Here is a 15477-nt window from a genome sequence, read left to right as displayed (position 1 = left end):
TGTGATTCTGTATACGTTGAAGCTTCTGGTTGGGCGTTTTGGGGGCGCTTTTTGGGGTAGGGAGTGAGTGCTCGGCACAACATGTTGGTAACTCGTGTTGGTGATTATCGAGAAATGGAAATGCTGCTATGTTTGAAGTGCAGAATGTTCAAGTGCGCTGATTGTGATGGTGGTTTGTAAATGGCAAGCATGGCATCGCGTCCATGGTGGTTTTATACATTAATGGTCCGATAATATTCATTTTGCTGTACGCGTATTCGTAAACTGTATTCACCGACAATTACAGCACATCTTGCGAGGCATTGCTGCGGTTTCGCGATGTTGGCGCGGAAGGTGGCTGAAGGGATTCGTAACCTCGTACAAACAGCCAATCGGACGCGTGCGCTCGGATATGTCGATCTCCCTCCACCAAAACCGGTGGCGATCTTGGGGCACTGCATCTTGGGCAGCGTTCACTGCTGACTTCAGGTCTCCCGCTGCGGATGGTAATTGAGAAGCCTTGCGTTGGCTTAGTAGACAGAAGACTTGATGCCGCGTTTATCGGTCGTGTACCTACAGATCTCCCCGCCAGCGCATGAAGGTGTCTAGCTACTGGTAGCCGCAGCGTGGACTGAGCAGCAGGCCTACGCGTACCGGATGAGCGTATGGTCATATGATGGGTCTCGAGGGTCTCGAGCACGATCATACTCAGGCCAAGCTCTTGCCAGGTCACCGCTGACGTAGTCCCACTCCGACCTGATCTCCGTTAGTAACGCCCGTCGCAATAGCCAACACACAAACTTACATGAACATCAAGTCCAGCTGCACTTTGACTTTCCGTGCTTGAACCTTGACAACCCTTGAGGCTACGTCCTCGAAGAATGGAGGTAGACAGATTGCTAGTGTCATGTTCTGCAGATGCGGAAAGCGCGATCTTCGCGCCCCCAGGTTGACGAGTTGCGATAGACACTGCGCTTCGTCCGAGTGCATGAGATTCCTCTCGTAGGGATTGAGGTTTCCCGTCGCAACGATGTGGCGTAGATAAAGTGTGCGTAGCGATGTAGGTAGACATGAGGGACCGAGTGCGAGACTCCGTAGTTTCGCTTCTTGCATGGGTTTATGCAAACAGATTGTGTCGAATCTGAGCTTCTCGAGCCGCGAATTCTTGATTATGTCCCTTACATCAACATTCCCGCTCACAGCCTCATCCTCTTCGATTATGAAGCCGTCGTTCGGATGGTTGTATTCAAAAGTGAGTTCGCGAAGAGTTGTCTCGAAACTGTGCTTGAAAGCGCGGATCAGGTGGCGGAAAGCGGTGCCATCCAATACATCGCGTATGCTGCCTTCGTAATTGCTGTGCAATTTTAAACGTCTCAAGTTGAGAAACACTGCCGCAAAGACCTGTATTTCGTCGTCACCAAGCCCCCATTGGAGATCAGTGAAGGAGATATCCAGAGTATCAAGCGTGTTGTTTTCGAATTCCCAGTCGTCGAAATGTTCGTCGGGAATCTCGTCAGCGGTAACACCCGAGAGGCGTAATGTCTTCAGGGTTTGCAACTTCAAAACTGGTATGATCTCGGATAGCGTGCCAGACTCAATGTTCAAATCCAACTCTCGCAGGTTAGGTACATTCAAGATGAAGTTCCGTATCCGATTACCAAGGTAATCATACCGCATCGCGTAGACGGCCCGAACGTATAGTAACAAATCAGGTCGGTTTTGAAAGGTCTGCAATAAGTCGTCTCCGTTATCTCTTGAGAGGATCAAAGAACGATAGATATACGGCTCTGTGATGCGACAAAACTTGCGTGAAACCAGCGATAGGTTGATGAGATCGTCATAGTTTGATGTATGCCTGTTCGGCAGGGGATTGATGACTTCGGACACTACATGATCGAGTAGTTCTTCTGAAAGGCGCTCCATGACGAAAAGGGTGCGCAGGCAAAACAGATGTGACGGGTGGCGTTGTGCTTCAGCGATGCCTCAAATGTGTCGGCCGTCAATGAAGAGGCAAAGGGCGGCCACCGCCGCCGCGCTGCAGCTGGCTGATTCAGCACGCCTAGCGCTCAGCCCTATCGAGACAGCCCTGGAGGACCAACAGCGGACCACGTGCCGACTCACTTCAACTGACGGGAAATTTCCCTCCACCCGTTTTTGTGCCAGTCCAATTCTCACAACTCCACCCAGACAGCTACAATATCTACCCGATTGCTTACCCATATGCGACAGCTGCCGCACAATGGCGATCGTCAACGAGCGCGACTTCCCTCCACTTCCATCACCAAATGCAACGCGTCGACGCGCCGCTGAGCGTGTAGTCGAAACCGATGCCGCAGAACCACCTACAACCAAACCGCTTCCGACATTGAGTGATCTCCCCACTGAGCTTATCTTGCAGATAATCAACTACTTTCCCGGCATGGACATTGAAGACTTCCAGCTTCCTACGCTCCTCAGTCTGGCATTGACTAGTCGGCGTTTCTATAACGTTGTCATCGACAAGATCTACTCTAAATACGATAGCCATTTCTGCGAGCCCTACGCGTTCCTTCGTACCATGATAGAGGCTCCGCGGCTCGCAAAATATGTCCACAATGTGGAGATCGAACTCGGCACGTACAGTAGCCAGCGCTACCATGCGACAGCGAGCGACAAGAAATCCATCAAGGAGGGATTGCGTGCGCTTGGTACATCCGACTGGAAAGAGTGGGCAGCTAGGTGCAACGGAACTCACCTCAATGACTACGCGCCACAGAAGCACGCGCTACAGAACGCGATATTGTTGCATGCACCAAAGATTAAACATCTCGGCGTTCGAGGAATCGCAAAGGAGAACTTGCGATATCCTTCCTGGATCGATCTCATTAGCAGGGCCGCGACAGGTCATCTCTCTCCACAAGCCCACCGCTTCGAAAAGCTACAATCGATCAGCGTCGAGGCAGGTTCGTTAGGTTTGAGCGAGCTCGCACCTCTTTTCCGGCTACAATCGTTGCGAAAGCTGCATTTGTGCCAAACTTACCTTTATGGATATCGCCAAGATGACGCAGAAGGCGCACACAAATTACAACGTCTGATCCCAAAAGCGTGCAACGATCTAGAGGAGCTCGATCTGGAGAGCACTTATTACACTCCGCCGTTGCTGGAAGTATTGGTCTCCTCGTCGCGGTGCTTGAAGAGCATCAAGTACGAGACCGAGTCTGAACTTCACCTGGCAGAGCGGCCACCGGAAAACGGACAGCGGTACAAAACGCTGTCTGAAGTCTTACTCTGCCAGAAGGCATCACTTGAGACTCTTTGGGTTTGTTGCGATCCAATCACCGAGGATGATACAAAGCGCAGCGTCCATCTCCGTGACAACCTCAAAGACTTTGCTTCGCTAAAACATCTCAGCTGTCCACTAGGCATGCTCTTGAACCACGATGACGACAACTTTGTGGAGCGATTGCCATCCTCACTGCTGACGTTTCGAACGCCAGTCCGGAATCACACCGAGGACCAACAGTGCTTGGAGGCCCTGAGAGACGTGGTAACCTCTTATCGGGAACATGTACCTGATTTGGAAGAGGTTCGGGTTGTTGCTCCAGAGGCTGCAACATGGTTCACATATGATTGGGAGCCTCTTGTGAAGCTCTTCTCGGCTGAAACAGGCATCAGCTTCGTGGTAGAACCTGGAGACACTGATGACGATGCCTTCGAGGACTGGGATGGTAATGAGACAGACTCGTCGCAATCCTCAGATGAGGTTGATCTGTATAGCGACGAGGAATGATGCACTAGTATTGCTCACGATATCACGTTGGCGGCCTTTTCTGAGAGTCATTCTTGCTTGTCTACATGGACAGCTGCAGATTCAGAGGGTCCATAATTATACGAATGCCTTAAAAAATGCAACGCATTGCACAACCAATTTTTCAGCGGGTTCCAAATTGCGATGGCCGATGCCGGTCGGTACCAAGATGTGTCCTCACCCAAGGCAGCAGCTTTGCGCAGGCCAGGCCTCAAGCTCAAACTTCGCAACGTCGCCGCTAACAGAACGACATAAAACAATGCGAGTGTAGACTCTTCCCGCAATACCTACAGCAATCGTTCACTCTCTTCCTCATCCTATCGCAACGAAAGATGTCTTCCACCGAAGGCGACCCCAAGCCGCCAGTCAAATCCGCGCACGCAGCACCAGAAGGAGAAGAGCTGAAGCACTGGAAGACTTCAGTCCTCGCCATGATCGACAAGCGTATCGACCTCTACCCACGACCGCTTCCATACAACCGAAGAGTAAGGGCCACTCGCGCGGTGGTATTACTACTCGGCAGGATCAGGCAACTCTGGAGGAACCTGCTTCGTATCTGGCGTAGCAAATTTGCGTTGGCATCTTGGTTCGTGGATGTAGGACAAGACCAGCGCCCAATATTCCTGGATTCAGATCGCATCGTCACTGCAATCGAGAAGGCGGGCCATGTCCCTGAACTCGTTGAGAACATCATTCGCTTCGCCGATGCAGAGACCCAGATGCACACTGCCTGGAACGTTTCAACTCTCTGGAGACATACCGTCGCGCATATTGTGACCACTCCAAACTCATTTCGTCCATCACTTCCATACGAAGTTGTGGAGCGTGGCAGTACGCAGAATCTGGATGCGATCAGTGGTCTTCCCGAGCCTAGTGACGAGGATTTCCAGAAATTTGAGCAAGAGATGCTGCTCTTACGTGAGTTCCAGGCATCAAGAGACGCTGAGGTCGCCGCACGAGATTACTCATGGTCCGGGATATATCGACCTTACTGGCCGGCTCGCATTTACGCGTCGAAGGCTCTACCTGATCATCTCAAGACCTTATACCATTCGGTCAGCATTCGCTCTTCGTTGGACTCAAATACAAATGGGTGGCGCGACTTCACACAGTTCAAGATGAACCCTTACTTCCAAACTGTGTTCGTACGGCAGTTAACGGAGTCGGTCGGAGTGTATGAGTTCAAATTTCAGCCATTGGACCGAATCGAGAACCTCGTCTTTGGAACCACCCCTTACCTAGGAGCCTTTCGTGGACTAGTTGGCCCTATGCAGTTGACACAGCCGCCCTGCAAAGCGATAGAGCTGCGTATCCAAGTACCATTTCAGCATCCGGATACTACTAGGGATTTCGGATTTCTATTATCTACCTATGATTCGATGAACACTATTGTACACGTACTGAACTCAAGCGGCATAACGTGCGAACAGCTATTCGAAGCGCTCGAGGAATGTGCCGAGCCGGTGCTGTGGCATTGGCGAAGCTGCGCGGATCAGTTCCGAGAGAACGTCCTCGGTTTAGAACACTACACGAATGGCATATGGACTTTGCGCGGAAGACCAACGATATACATTGTATTGAGCGACATTCGCCCTCGCCCGTTGAACGTATCTTCCAGTACCATCGACGTGCCTTCTATTATCGACCGCCAGCTGGAATGGATCCCGAAGGAGTTGGTTCGGACGATAGAGCACGTGGAAATTCGTGATGGAAGGCTTCGGCGATATCCCGCTGATCTAGAGAGTTGACGTCATCATCGTCTTGTCTCCATTCTCGGTGTAACGACTTGCGACTGTTGTGCATCTACACGAGGCGGACTGAAATGAGGAAGCCTCACATGAAGACCCTCGAGATGTTCCGTACGACGCGATAACGCACTACCTGGGCAGCTTTGCGACATCGGTAGCAGATCATCCCAGGTTGTTCCCAGCCCCCGCCTCGGTGGCCGAGACGACATGGAATTATTCCGCCGCCTACTCGCCTACTGGAGAAGCTGTTACATCTAGCAATACATTATGCGACAATTCATGTCAATGTTTTCGACCCCTCCATGCATCGGTTTCGCCCGTCTACTCGCCTCTGACCCGTGCCGTCCCCACAAGCCGCCCACTCGCCCCTGACCCGCGCTTCTGAAGTGCCGATATTGCCATGCGCGCGCACGCTCAGGGTCTGAGACAGAAAAGGTCGGTATGCGAAGTGGATACTACGTAGATAGCTTCTCCAATCCATCTCGGTACTTCTACGGCGCGTTTCGTCGTTCCTTTACATCGTTCTTATCATCATAAAGTAACAACAGACTCATCAACAGCGATTGGCAGTACGAAAGTCAAAAGCAAAAATGTCTAACCCCTCAGTTGTTAAGCCCGATCCGTCCTACGTCGTACCCCTCCTCATTAACGGCAAGGAGGTCACCACCAAAACCACCTTTCCCGTAACATCACCCTCATCGCACAAGGAAGTATGGAGCTCTTCGTCCGCCTCGCTGGAAGAGGTCAAGAGTGCCGTTGCAGCGGCAAAGGGCGCATTCCCCGCTTGGTCCAAGATGAAGCATTCCGCTAAGCGCAACATCTTCCTCAAGGCCGCCGACGTGATCGATGCGCGCGCGGAAGAATTCGCAGACTACATGAAGATTGAAACCGGTGCTGCGGATAACTTCAGCAATGGCTTCAACGTGCCCAAGATGGCGGATATGCTGAGAGATGTGGCCGGCAGGCTGAGCGCCGTCATGGGACACATTCCCAGCTGTGAAGAGGAGGGCACCAGTGCGTTGGTCGTCAAGGAGCCTTATGGCGTTGTGTTGGGTATTGCGCCTTGGTAAGGATTTTCCTGTTAATACATGTACGCATGCAACAAAACTGACGAGAGCACCAGGAACGCCCCATATGTGCTTGGCATGCGATCGATTCTGTACCCTCTAGCTGCGGGTAACACCGCCATCCTGAAGGGTAGCGAATTCTGTCCTCGTACATGGTGGGCCATTGGCAGCGCCCTGACCGAGGCTGGTCTTCCCGCTGGTGCGCTTAATGTCCTCGTCCACCGTCCCGAGGACGCGGCGCAAGTCACCACGGCCTTGATCGAGGAGCCCGCAATCAAGAAGATCAACTTCACCGGTTCCACCGCTGTTGGTCGCATCATCGCATCGACAGCTGGCAAGAACCTCAAGCCCGTTCTGCTCGAACTAGGTGGTAAAGCGAGCGCCATCGTCCTCGACGATGCGAACTTGCAGACCGCAGCAGTACAATGTGCGCTTGGTGCTTTCCTACATGCAGGCCAGATCTGTATGAGCTCAGAACGCATTCTCGTGCACAAGAACATCAAGCCGCAATTTATCGAAGCTTTCAAGGGCGCCGTCGAGGGTATCTTTGGCGGCGACAAGCCTGCTCCCATTCTCGTAGCTGCACCCGGTGTAGAGAAGAACAAGACTCTCGTTGCCAATGCGGTCAAGAACGGCGCGAAAGTCGTACACGGCGACCACGAGAAAGATGAGAAGCACCCTGAGACGAACGAGGCTTCGGCCACACGTCTGCGACCCATCATTGTTGACGGCGTAACCAAGGACATGGACCTTTTCCACACGGAGTCTTTCGGTCCTTCGGTCTCCGTCATCGAGATCTCCAGCGATGAGGAAGCTATTGAGATCGCCAACGACACCGACTATGGTCTTTCGGGCGCTGTGTTCACAGAGAACCTTGGTCGCGGTCTACGCGTTGCAAAGCAAATAGAAAGCGGGTAAGTTCTTCCAAATATCGGATGATGTGGCGTTTGTCATTACTAACAACTGTATACAGAGCTATCCATATCAACTCCATGACAGTGCACGACGAGTGGACCTTGCCGCATGGTGGTGCGAAAGCAAGTGGTTTTGGCAGATTCAACGGACACTGGGGTATCGAGGAGTTCCTGAGGATGAAGACTATCACTTACAAGGAGTAAAGTTGATCGTGTGTAGCTTAAGCAATACATTCCTACTTCCTCGCTCGGCAAACAGCGATACTCTAAAGTTGGTAATAATGGAGTACGTGGTACGACTTCAAACCCCGAGCCCGGTTTGATTTCCCCTAATTCAGCCAATCACATAGCCTGCGGCTCCGATTTGGATATGCTTGGGATTCTTTCCTTACCTGTCTTTGCCCGCCACATTCGTTCGTCGTGCGCCCTCTAGTATCGGTTTAGGGGATGTATCTCCATGTACGTTCAAGCCACAGGTAGCGGTGACGCAAGGTCCAGTGCGGAAGGGTATATCTAGCAACGACCACCATGATGTACAGCGAATTCATCCCCGAAATGGAGAACACAGCCTCCAGCTTGCAACGGGTGGCTTCTCTGAAGAAGTACTCATTCCCCGCACGACGCCATTCTTACTGAGAATGGCGGAGTACACATTACCATATTCGATGTCAAACACATCGTGGGCGGCAGGATGGAGTTGCTTATAATCCTGCGGGCATAACCCCGATTCCATCCCTTCGTTGACACCGCAATCCAATCTACACGAAGTCGCAAAGAACCTTCAATACAAAACGCGATCATGCACACTCCATCCCTCCTCCTCGCCGTCCTTCCCCTCCTCTCTCTCACAACCCCTACCATCGCAGCCTTGCCCTCCCTCTCTCTCACCAACATCCAATTCTCCTCTTACATCCTATACGTCTCACCATCGGCCCAGGGGCCCCGACAAGGCGTCATCGGCTTCACCATGACCAACAGCGCCATCGAAGTGCCCATCGCCTGCAGCGCCATATCTTACAATGCCTACGCCCTCTTCTCTCCCACCGTAACCTACGAATGCAACTTCGCGCCTGCGGGAGGCGAAGAAGGGAGGGAGGACCCTTGGTGCTACACCAACAGTGCGACGTTCAATCTCGACACGACGAAACTGGATGAGAAGAATGCGACGATTTATGATTTGTCGGTGCAAATGAGTTGGACGTGTCAAGAGTACGTCTTTGATCTTCCTGTCCTGTGGTGATACTTGCAGCTGACGATTACTACAGCGAGGGTGTATACGGCCTTTCTGCCCAGACTGTCCTGGACCTAGACTGTAGCGTGTGGGCGTGTGAGAACCACATGTGGCCCAAGTACGATATCTACTCCAATACTAGTACGTACTGCGCGCCGTACAATGTTAGTTTTGGGAATGGGGATGTCGAGGTGCTGAAGCTAGAGTAAGAATGGGGAGCTGAGGTCGTGTGGTCGTCGGGCCGATGTAGAAGTAGTCGTGTTGTAATGGATGAATACTGCTGTATTCTAGGTCTTGTCGGCGTTCTGAATAGCCTTCTTGGTGTTGTAAATGAATTGGACACTGCAGCATTCTAGATCTGGCCGTTGTTTTGAGTAGTCCTTTGTAAGATGTACTGCGCTGATCTTTTGCGGCTGAACTTTGCAGAGGCTTGATGCATGTGTAGTCTGATGGTCTAGGTTTCTTTTAGTCTACCAGCGAATGATCTGGATCACGGTAAACTGTCCTGTGGCTTCGGTTAGTCTTCGATGTGGCTGGCTGTCTTACCAGTCACGTCTACACGATAGGCGCAGGGTAGCCTTGATCTAAGTTGTTCACCCCGCATTATGCAGATTCTGGCGTTTCTTGTTTGTCTCTGTTCAATCATTGGAGAGTGCCTTATCAAAAGAAAGTCATCTGCATTTCCTCGATGCAGCGACTCCTGATGGAAAGGAGAACGAGGCTAACTCGTCAATAAATTGAGGCTCTGGCGATCCATCATGACGAACTCAATCGTCATTATTCAATGACCCTTTAGCCCAGGGAACTGGAGACTGCGTAATGTCTACCAGCCGATCAAGCGGGTGTAGACGCCGACCTAGAAGATGCGCTATCAATTCTCCGGTAGCTTGCTCTTGGTACTCGATCGGATGCGAACACCCTGTGCCACGCTGGTGCTCTTTGAATTTCTCGTGGGATCCAACTAAACTCGTACAGGTCACGATCGCCCCACCCGTCACATCCATCACGTCGTAGAGCTACATTGGCGCGCGAGCTACCCTTTGTTAGCCCGGCCTAGCATAGATCGTGGGATGGGACAATAGAATTGTGATTGGCTTTGTCCGGCCTTGTTGGTAGCTAAAACCCAAGACTGTGGAACCAAAGACCGTTCACGGGGCGGATTTTATTGTACACCAGTCGTGCGGACTGCTCTGATTGTGCGATCGTGATATCTATGAAACGTAGGCTTGTAGGCATTTTTCGGCATTGAGGAGCCGATACGATCGTCGTGCTTGCAGGTCAGCAAAGGATCTTTTTGTGGCGAAGCGTACACGCGTGCGAAGAGCTCGCAACACGACAGTCGCTCTCGCAAAATCTGGAGTACGAGAATATTCATGGGAAATTGGAAAATCTAGGGGAGTCCCCCAGTCTGGATACAGCCGGCGATAAAGTTCGATTCGCGCATCGACCCAGAGATTGAAGCTGCACTATTTCGGGCGCTTCCCAGCAGAGGCCGTGCGCTTCCCGCGTCAAAGTGACGCTTGCCATTGCCGGACCACCAACAGAACTCCTTTCCAGCCATCTCCAGGCTGATCACACGCCACGACTTTTTCTCAAGCTTGCCAGCCCACACCATGCAGGAGTTCTGAAGTTCCGTGCTGGCGGAGTGGATCTGGGTGTGCTGGGGATGCCCGCTTGTCCGCATGCAGTTGGAATGCGCATGCTAAATAAAGCCAGACTCAGCCCGCGCGAGGGGTGCGGCTGAGTACCACCACCGTATTTGTCTTGCACGGTACACTTTCCCTTCCCCACTCCGTTGTTTGGTAAGAGGTTGGTCGGCCATTACTTTCGTTTATACTCTCGTTCGCCGTTAGACCTACTTTGGAGATTCACGTTTCGCACCCAGGACTTAATCAGAAGATTCGCATAGAGGGGTAATAGTAAGATGATGGCACTCGAATCACCACAGCCACTTTCGAGGAAGAAGTCGATATTCCGACGTTTCTCCAGACGAGAACGCGGCGATGCTCCTCCGTCGCCATTCCTCATGAGCGAGGGCCTACGATCACCGCATCTACAATCGTCAAATTTACAGTCGCCGAGAAGGCTACAACGCCGCCCATCACACCGACCGTTGAGCCTTCTTACACCGCCAGCGTCACCTACAGAGAAGAGTCCTATCGTAACTATCGATGCTTCGAAACCTCAACAACCCAAGATGGTCACACACATCCAGCGCATCGACTTGCCAATATATCAACGCAACCGGAGCGAATTCACACCTCCACCCTCTCCAGAACCGCGGCGACGCATCCTTCCCAGCGCGCTACCTACCATGCCATTCCCCGGCAAGCCTCTCATAACGTCGTGGAATGTCTTCCTTCCACCATCACAAATATACTCGTTATATCTTGGGTATGCACCACGGGACATGGACGACAAGTGGTACATCTACAGCGAGGGTCCCGATCAGGCTGGAAAGCTAAAGGTGCACTTCCATCGGAGTTGGACTGGCATGAAGGTCGCAGAACTGTTTGTGGTAATGGATACAAAAGGCGAGGGTGCCGGAAAGATTGTTGGCATCAAGTGGAATGGAGGTGAAGAGATGAACTGGATGAGCGAAGAAGAGGCCAAATACATGATACGGACGGCTTGCAGGTGGCAATTAGCCGTGGATTTGGAGAAATGAAGCCACGCGACGGCCAGGCCGAGAGCCTGTTTCTGTTCGGCGGCAAGATGTTTCCTCTTTCCTTTTCTTGACGCGCATTAGCCCGCGGCTTTCCTTCGATCCGTACCGTTTGGCGTCCCATGAAACGACGTTCCAAGCATTCTAATGATATCTCTATACCCGTTGAGGGTATACAAACCTCTAATATCAAGCTTCTCTTTTCAAGTACCGCATTGGCGCGCGCCTCGTTCCCGTGATCGGTAGTCGTAGCGTGAGATGTTAACATACCATCGATCTGATAGGTTCCCCCACTGAGGGACTCTCAGCATCCGACCAAAAGTAAAACATGTGGATTCAACAATCCGATACCTTCTCTCTGAGGTCAAGCGTGTATACCGGTGGAGGTATCGTGGTGTTGGTGGTATGACTTCTTGCAGCAGCCTCGCGCAGGCTAATCAGGCCACCCTGCCATCGCGCCCTCCGGTTCCTATGGAGGCATACCCAGATCGTGTGATTGGATCGTGAATGCAACCAACATGTGGCACATGAAGCACATTTTTCTTTTATCGCATTCTCGACTTTATCCTCTTCGCCTTCATTGCAAATGCCAGTGGCATGGTCCTTACAAAGTCTCAACATAACAATGACGGTGATGTGCCGTGTAACTAGGCTCGTGGGGTCCAGGAGCCGCCAACTGCACGCTTCCGAACATCTTTCGCGTCTTCCCTTCTTCGGTGCTACTGTTCCTCACCCACAATCTCTCCCCACACAATCCATGGCAGCGAGTGTACTACCGACAGAATTGAACCGTTCGGTCCGAAATGCAGTCCAACTTCACACCTTCCTCCAAATCTTCTTCTCCCCAGCCGCAGCGCCTGCCTGTTAATCCAAGACGGCACAAGGTCGACCCATCGTTACGAAAGCGCGTCGTAAGAGCGTGAGTAAATTCCCAGCCTCACGTTTCGCATTGGTACTGGTTGTGGTTTCTTGGTACTACGGTGCCGATGGATGTCGCCCAGACAATGAGCAAGCGCACACGTCAGCAGGGCTCATCGGCAGCATCAAGAACACGCGCATCGCTCAAGTCATGCACCGTGCAAGCACCCATCTAAAGCTCATCACTGACGTATGGCGCGTAGATGCAACGCGTGCAACGTTCGTCGAGTTCGGTGCTCGGGGGAGCAGCCGTGCCAACGATGCAGCAAAACCTCACGCGAATGCGAGTACCCAGCACCGGAATCAGATAAGCACTCTCTCAAAGACGAGCTCGAACGCTTGCGAGCGCGTTGTGCAGCACTCGAGACAGGGTTCAAAATCGCTGCACCTGAAGAGGCCGCCGAGATCATTGGACAGCTCGACCATGGCGGGCCAGGAACGCGTTCGACCGCGCCGACTTTTCTTTCCGTCTCAATGGAGCTGGATCAAGCCGACACGAACGATGGCCGCCTGCTTGTCGACCCTTGTGGCACCCCGAGATTCTTCGGTGAAACGTCTGGAGCGACGTTCCTGGATTACCTAAAGCAATTCATGCTTACGCTGGTTCCTCTGACTTTCCAGCCCGAGTCGGCGGATGGGTCTTCATTTGTTGCATCAATTGGACGTTATCAGACATACGACTCGCGACCAATCCCCAATCCAAGCGTGGATCCGCTATGGCTTCCGGATCAGGACGACATGGCATTGATGCTTGCACAACTGCGAGCCTACATCCAGGATGGCAATGGCGAGTTTCTGTCTGGCGGAATATACTGTAAGCTATGCGTGGACGATTGACCGTGCTTTCACTAATCTTCACCCAGGGTGGGGCGATCTGACCCAGTTCCCCACGTCTGCGGCTCCTTCTGTCTTGCTGAGTGCAATGACGACAGACGACACTCACCGAGGCTTAGCCTTCTATCATGTCTGCTTCGCCCTAGCTACGTCTTTCGGTCATCAGTCTTCCAGGCGCTCAGACCAGCATGCGGGAGAGGCTTACTTCAAGCGTGCGCGAAAGCTCCTCGGGAATCCATTAGATACCGTGCGGTTCACCCTGGACGATGTCCCTGTATTGACTCTTATGGGGTTTTATCTCATCGAGCTGAACCGCAGAGATGCAGCATACGTATATGTAAGAGATCACGAAGCACTGCATACAAGACACGCACTAAAAACCTCCAGGTCAGTTTAGCGATTCACATTGCCATTATACATGGCGCATTCAGGTCTTGCAATGATGAAGCGAGCAAACGCACATTCTGGACTCTTTACATATTGGACAGATGGCTTTCCGTGTTGATGGGGCGCCCACCAACCCTACTTGATGAAGCTATCAGGCTCCCTCTGCCATGCGATGTGCCGTAAGTCTCTGTCACGTTCAAAGCGGAGAACAATGCTAAACTCCTCAGCTCAATGCCGCCATGTGCGGGTCTTCGAGCACACGTAGAGTTGTCACGCATCTCTGGCTATATCGTCTGCGAAACATTCAAGATCGCTCCACGACACTACCAACGTGGCTACTCGACCATGAATGTGGACAAGGCTCTGGACCAACTCGAAAATTGGAAACTCAACCTACCGCCGGTGCTAGCTATTGACGTTGACGCTGACCCCGCGGTACTGTCCCTCCATCTAGCTTACAACCAACTCATCGTCCTCACGACTCGGCCCATCCTCCTGGCCGCTGTCAAGCAAGCCGTGGCTGAACGCTATATGAATGGCTCGTGGTCTGTGCAGCAACATGCACACAGCAAATATGTTCAGGCCTGTCCAGAGGCCGCCCAGCGAAATTTGCTTTTAGCCAAGCGATTACGATCTACAAGGAAGCTGCTGCAAGCCGGTCTACACTTCGTGTTCAACGCAGCTGTTATCTTGATACTAGATCAGATTCTCCACTCTTCCAGCACTGCACCCACGGCTACCGCGCTTAACACTCCCGTGTACACCCTGGAGATAGACTTTGCGATGCGCACCTTCGAGGAGGAGTCACGAACCGGTACTAACTACCCCAGAGACTGTTACAAAGTCTTGCAAGATCTCAAAGCTCTCGTTGACCGCTACCTCTCCCATGGTCATGGCCACTTCGAGCAAAGCAACGACCCCGGTCTCGTCATCAACACTCCCGGGACGCAGTACAATGCGCAACGAGGCGCAGAACTTCAAGGAAACCCATTGAACACCACAGCTGGCACTGTGTACCAAGAGCTACGAACCTGGATGCAGAGTGACGGATTGAAGCTACATAACAGCTTACTCATTTGAAACAGACTTCATCCACCGGGAATGCTACCCGGACGAGTCATTAATCAGAAACCTTATTCTCCCCGCGGCGCCCTCTTATGCCCGCGGACTGTACAACCAATCACGCCACTGCAGTGACACTGATGAGGAAACGCCCGAAGGCAAGTAGCTCTTACCACCTTGCTGGCTGCTGGGCCACCAAGGGCCGGTCGACGCTATAACCGATAAACGAGACAAGAACTTGGTAACGGCACGTGTAGTGCATAAAGTTCCTGCTTCGAGCTGCCGCGCGGCGAGGGCATAGGGAAGATCATTTCGAGAAGTTTCCATTACTCCGTATTATCGCGACGGCCATTCGATGACAGTAGACGATGTCATCATATCCAATTCAGCTTTGCCTCCACGAAAGCCCTTTTACCACTCTTGTCGAGATAAGCAACCATATGCAAAAACAGCGTTTGGCTCTCGCTCCGAGGTGTCATAGTCGAAACCCACCCGGCGAGCAGGGGTCGCACCTTGCGCGGTGGGCTCCGATTGGCCAAGCTTAGCCCGGCACGCTTCGATCTAGAGGCTCCTGCAGGCCAAGCTGTATAACCACCCTTTGATCGGACAAATTCAATGGGGTGAAAAGAAGCGGTAACATATCGACAATGGGTCACGGGAGGCCAAAGACTAGGGTCCTAGGAGCTGAAGAGCCTCACCAAAGCAATTACGTACATGTGAATGAGGAAAATGGTCAAGGGCGTTCTTTTACCTAGGGCAAGCTTGGCCACTTGATCGCGCGGAACTTGCCTTTACTATGGTTTCTACTACTAGAGAAGAAGAAGATCCTCTTATTTCCACTTGTGTTCGCAGCAGCAGCAGCAGCAGCAAATCCGCAGTCATGAG

General features: G+C 52.2%; 6 protein-coding genes across 6 annotated transcripts; 5 read left to right on the top strand and 1 right to left on the bottom strand.

Moving 5' to 3' along the window:
- Positions 1 to 780: 780 nt before the first annotated feature.
- Positions 781 to 1902, bottom strand: J4E85_002692 (uncharacterized protein; the record flags this gene model as incomplete). Its single annotated transcript, XM_051466968.1, has 1 exon — positions 781 to 1902. One exon carries the CDS (start codon positions 1900 to 1902, stop codon positions 781 to 783), a length of 1122 nt encoding a protein of 373 aa, XP_051329823.1.
- A 316-nt stretch (positions 1903 to 2218) lies between these two features.
- J4E85_002691 (uncharacterized protein) lies at positions 2219 to 3748 on the top strand (the record flags this gene model as incomplete). The annotated part of the gene is made up of 1 exon (XM_051466967.1): positions 2219 to 3748. The coding sequence occupies one exon, from the start codon at positions 2219 to 2221 to the stop codon at positions 3746 to 3748; it is 1530 nt and encodes a 509-aa protein (XP_051329822.1).
- A 350-nt stretch (positions 3749 to 4098) lies between these two features.
- J4E85_002690 (uncharacterized protein) lies at positions 4099 to 5514 on the top strand (the record flags this gene model as incomplete). Its single annotated transcript, XM_051466966.1, has 1 exon — positions 4099 to 5514. One exon carries the CDS (start codon positions 4099 to 4101, stop codon positions 5512 to 5514), a length of 1416 nt encoding a protein of 471 aa, XP_051329821.1.
- A 590-nt stretch (positions 5515 to 6104) lies between these two features.
- J4E85_002689 (uncharacterized protein) lies at positions 6105 to 7699 on the top strand (the record flags this gene model as incomplete). The annotated part of the gene is made up of 3 exons (XM_051466965.1): positions 6105 to 6580; positions 6638 to 7495; positions 7555 to 7699. 3 exons carry the CDS (start codon positions 6105 to 6107, stop codon positions 7697 to 7699), a joined length of 1479 nt encoding a protein of 492 aa, XP_051329820.1.
- A 2951-nt stretch (positions 7700 to 10650) lies between these two features.
- Positions 10651 to 11394, top strand: J4E85_002688 (uncharacterized protein; the record flags this gene model as incomplete). The annotated part of the gene is made up of 1 exon (XM_051466964.1): positions 10651 to 11394. One exon carries the CDS (start codon positions 10651 to 10653, stop codon positions 11392 to 11394), a length of 744 nt encoding a protein of 247 aa, XP_051329819.1.
- Positions 11395 to 12194: 800 nt separating this feature from the next.
- J4E85_002687 (uncharacterized protein) lies at positions 12195 to 14610 on the top strand (the record flags this gene model as incomplete). Its single annotated transcript, XM_051466963.1, has 5 exons — positions 12195 to 12310; positions 12513 to 13123; positions 13173 to 13480; positions 13531 to 13709; positions 13758 to 14610. 5 exons carry the CDS (start codon positions 12195 to 12197, stop codon positions 14608 to 14610), a joined length of 2067 nt encoding a protein of 688 aa, XP_051329818.1.
- Between the last annotated feature and the right edge of the window lie 867 nt (positions 14611 to 15477).

The sequence above is a fragment of the Alternaria conjuncta genome (assembly GCF_024043145.1).
Source record: "Alternaria conjuncta strain BMP 0040 chromosome Unknown scaffold_3, whole genome shotgun sequence".
Taxonomy (NCBI): domain Eukaryota; kingdom Fungi; phylum Ascomycota; class Dothideomycetes; order Pleosporales; family Pleosporaceae; genus Alternaria; species Alternaria conjuncta.
The sequence above is the reverse complement of the archived record's forward strand: the minus strand, read 5'-3'. Positions and strand labels throughout refer to the sequence as shown.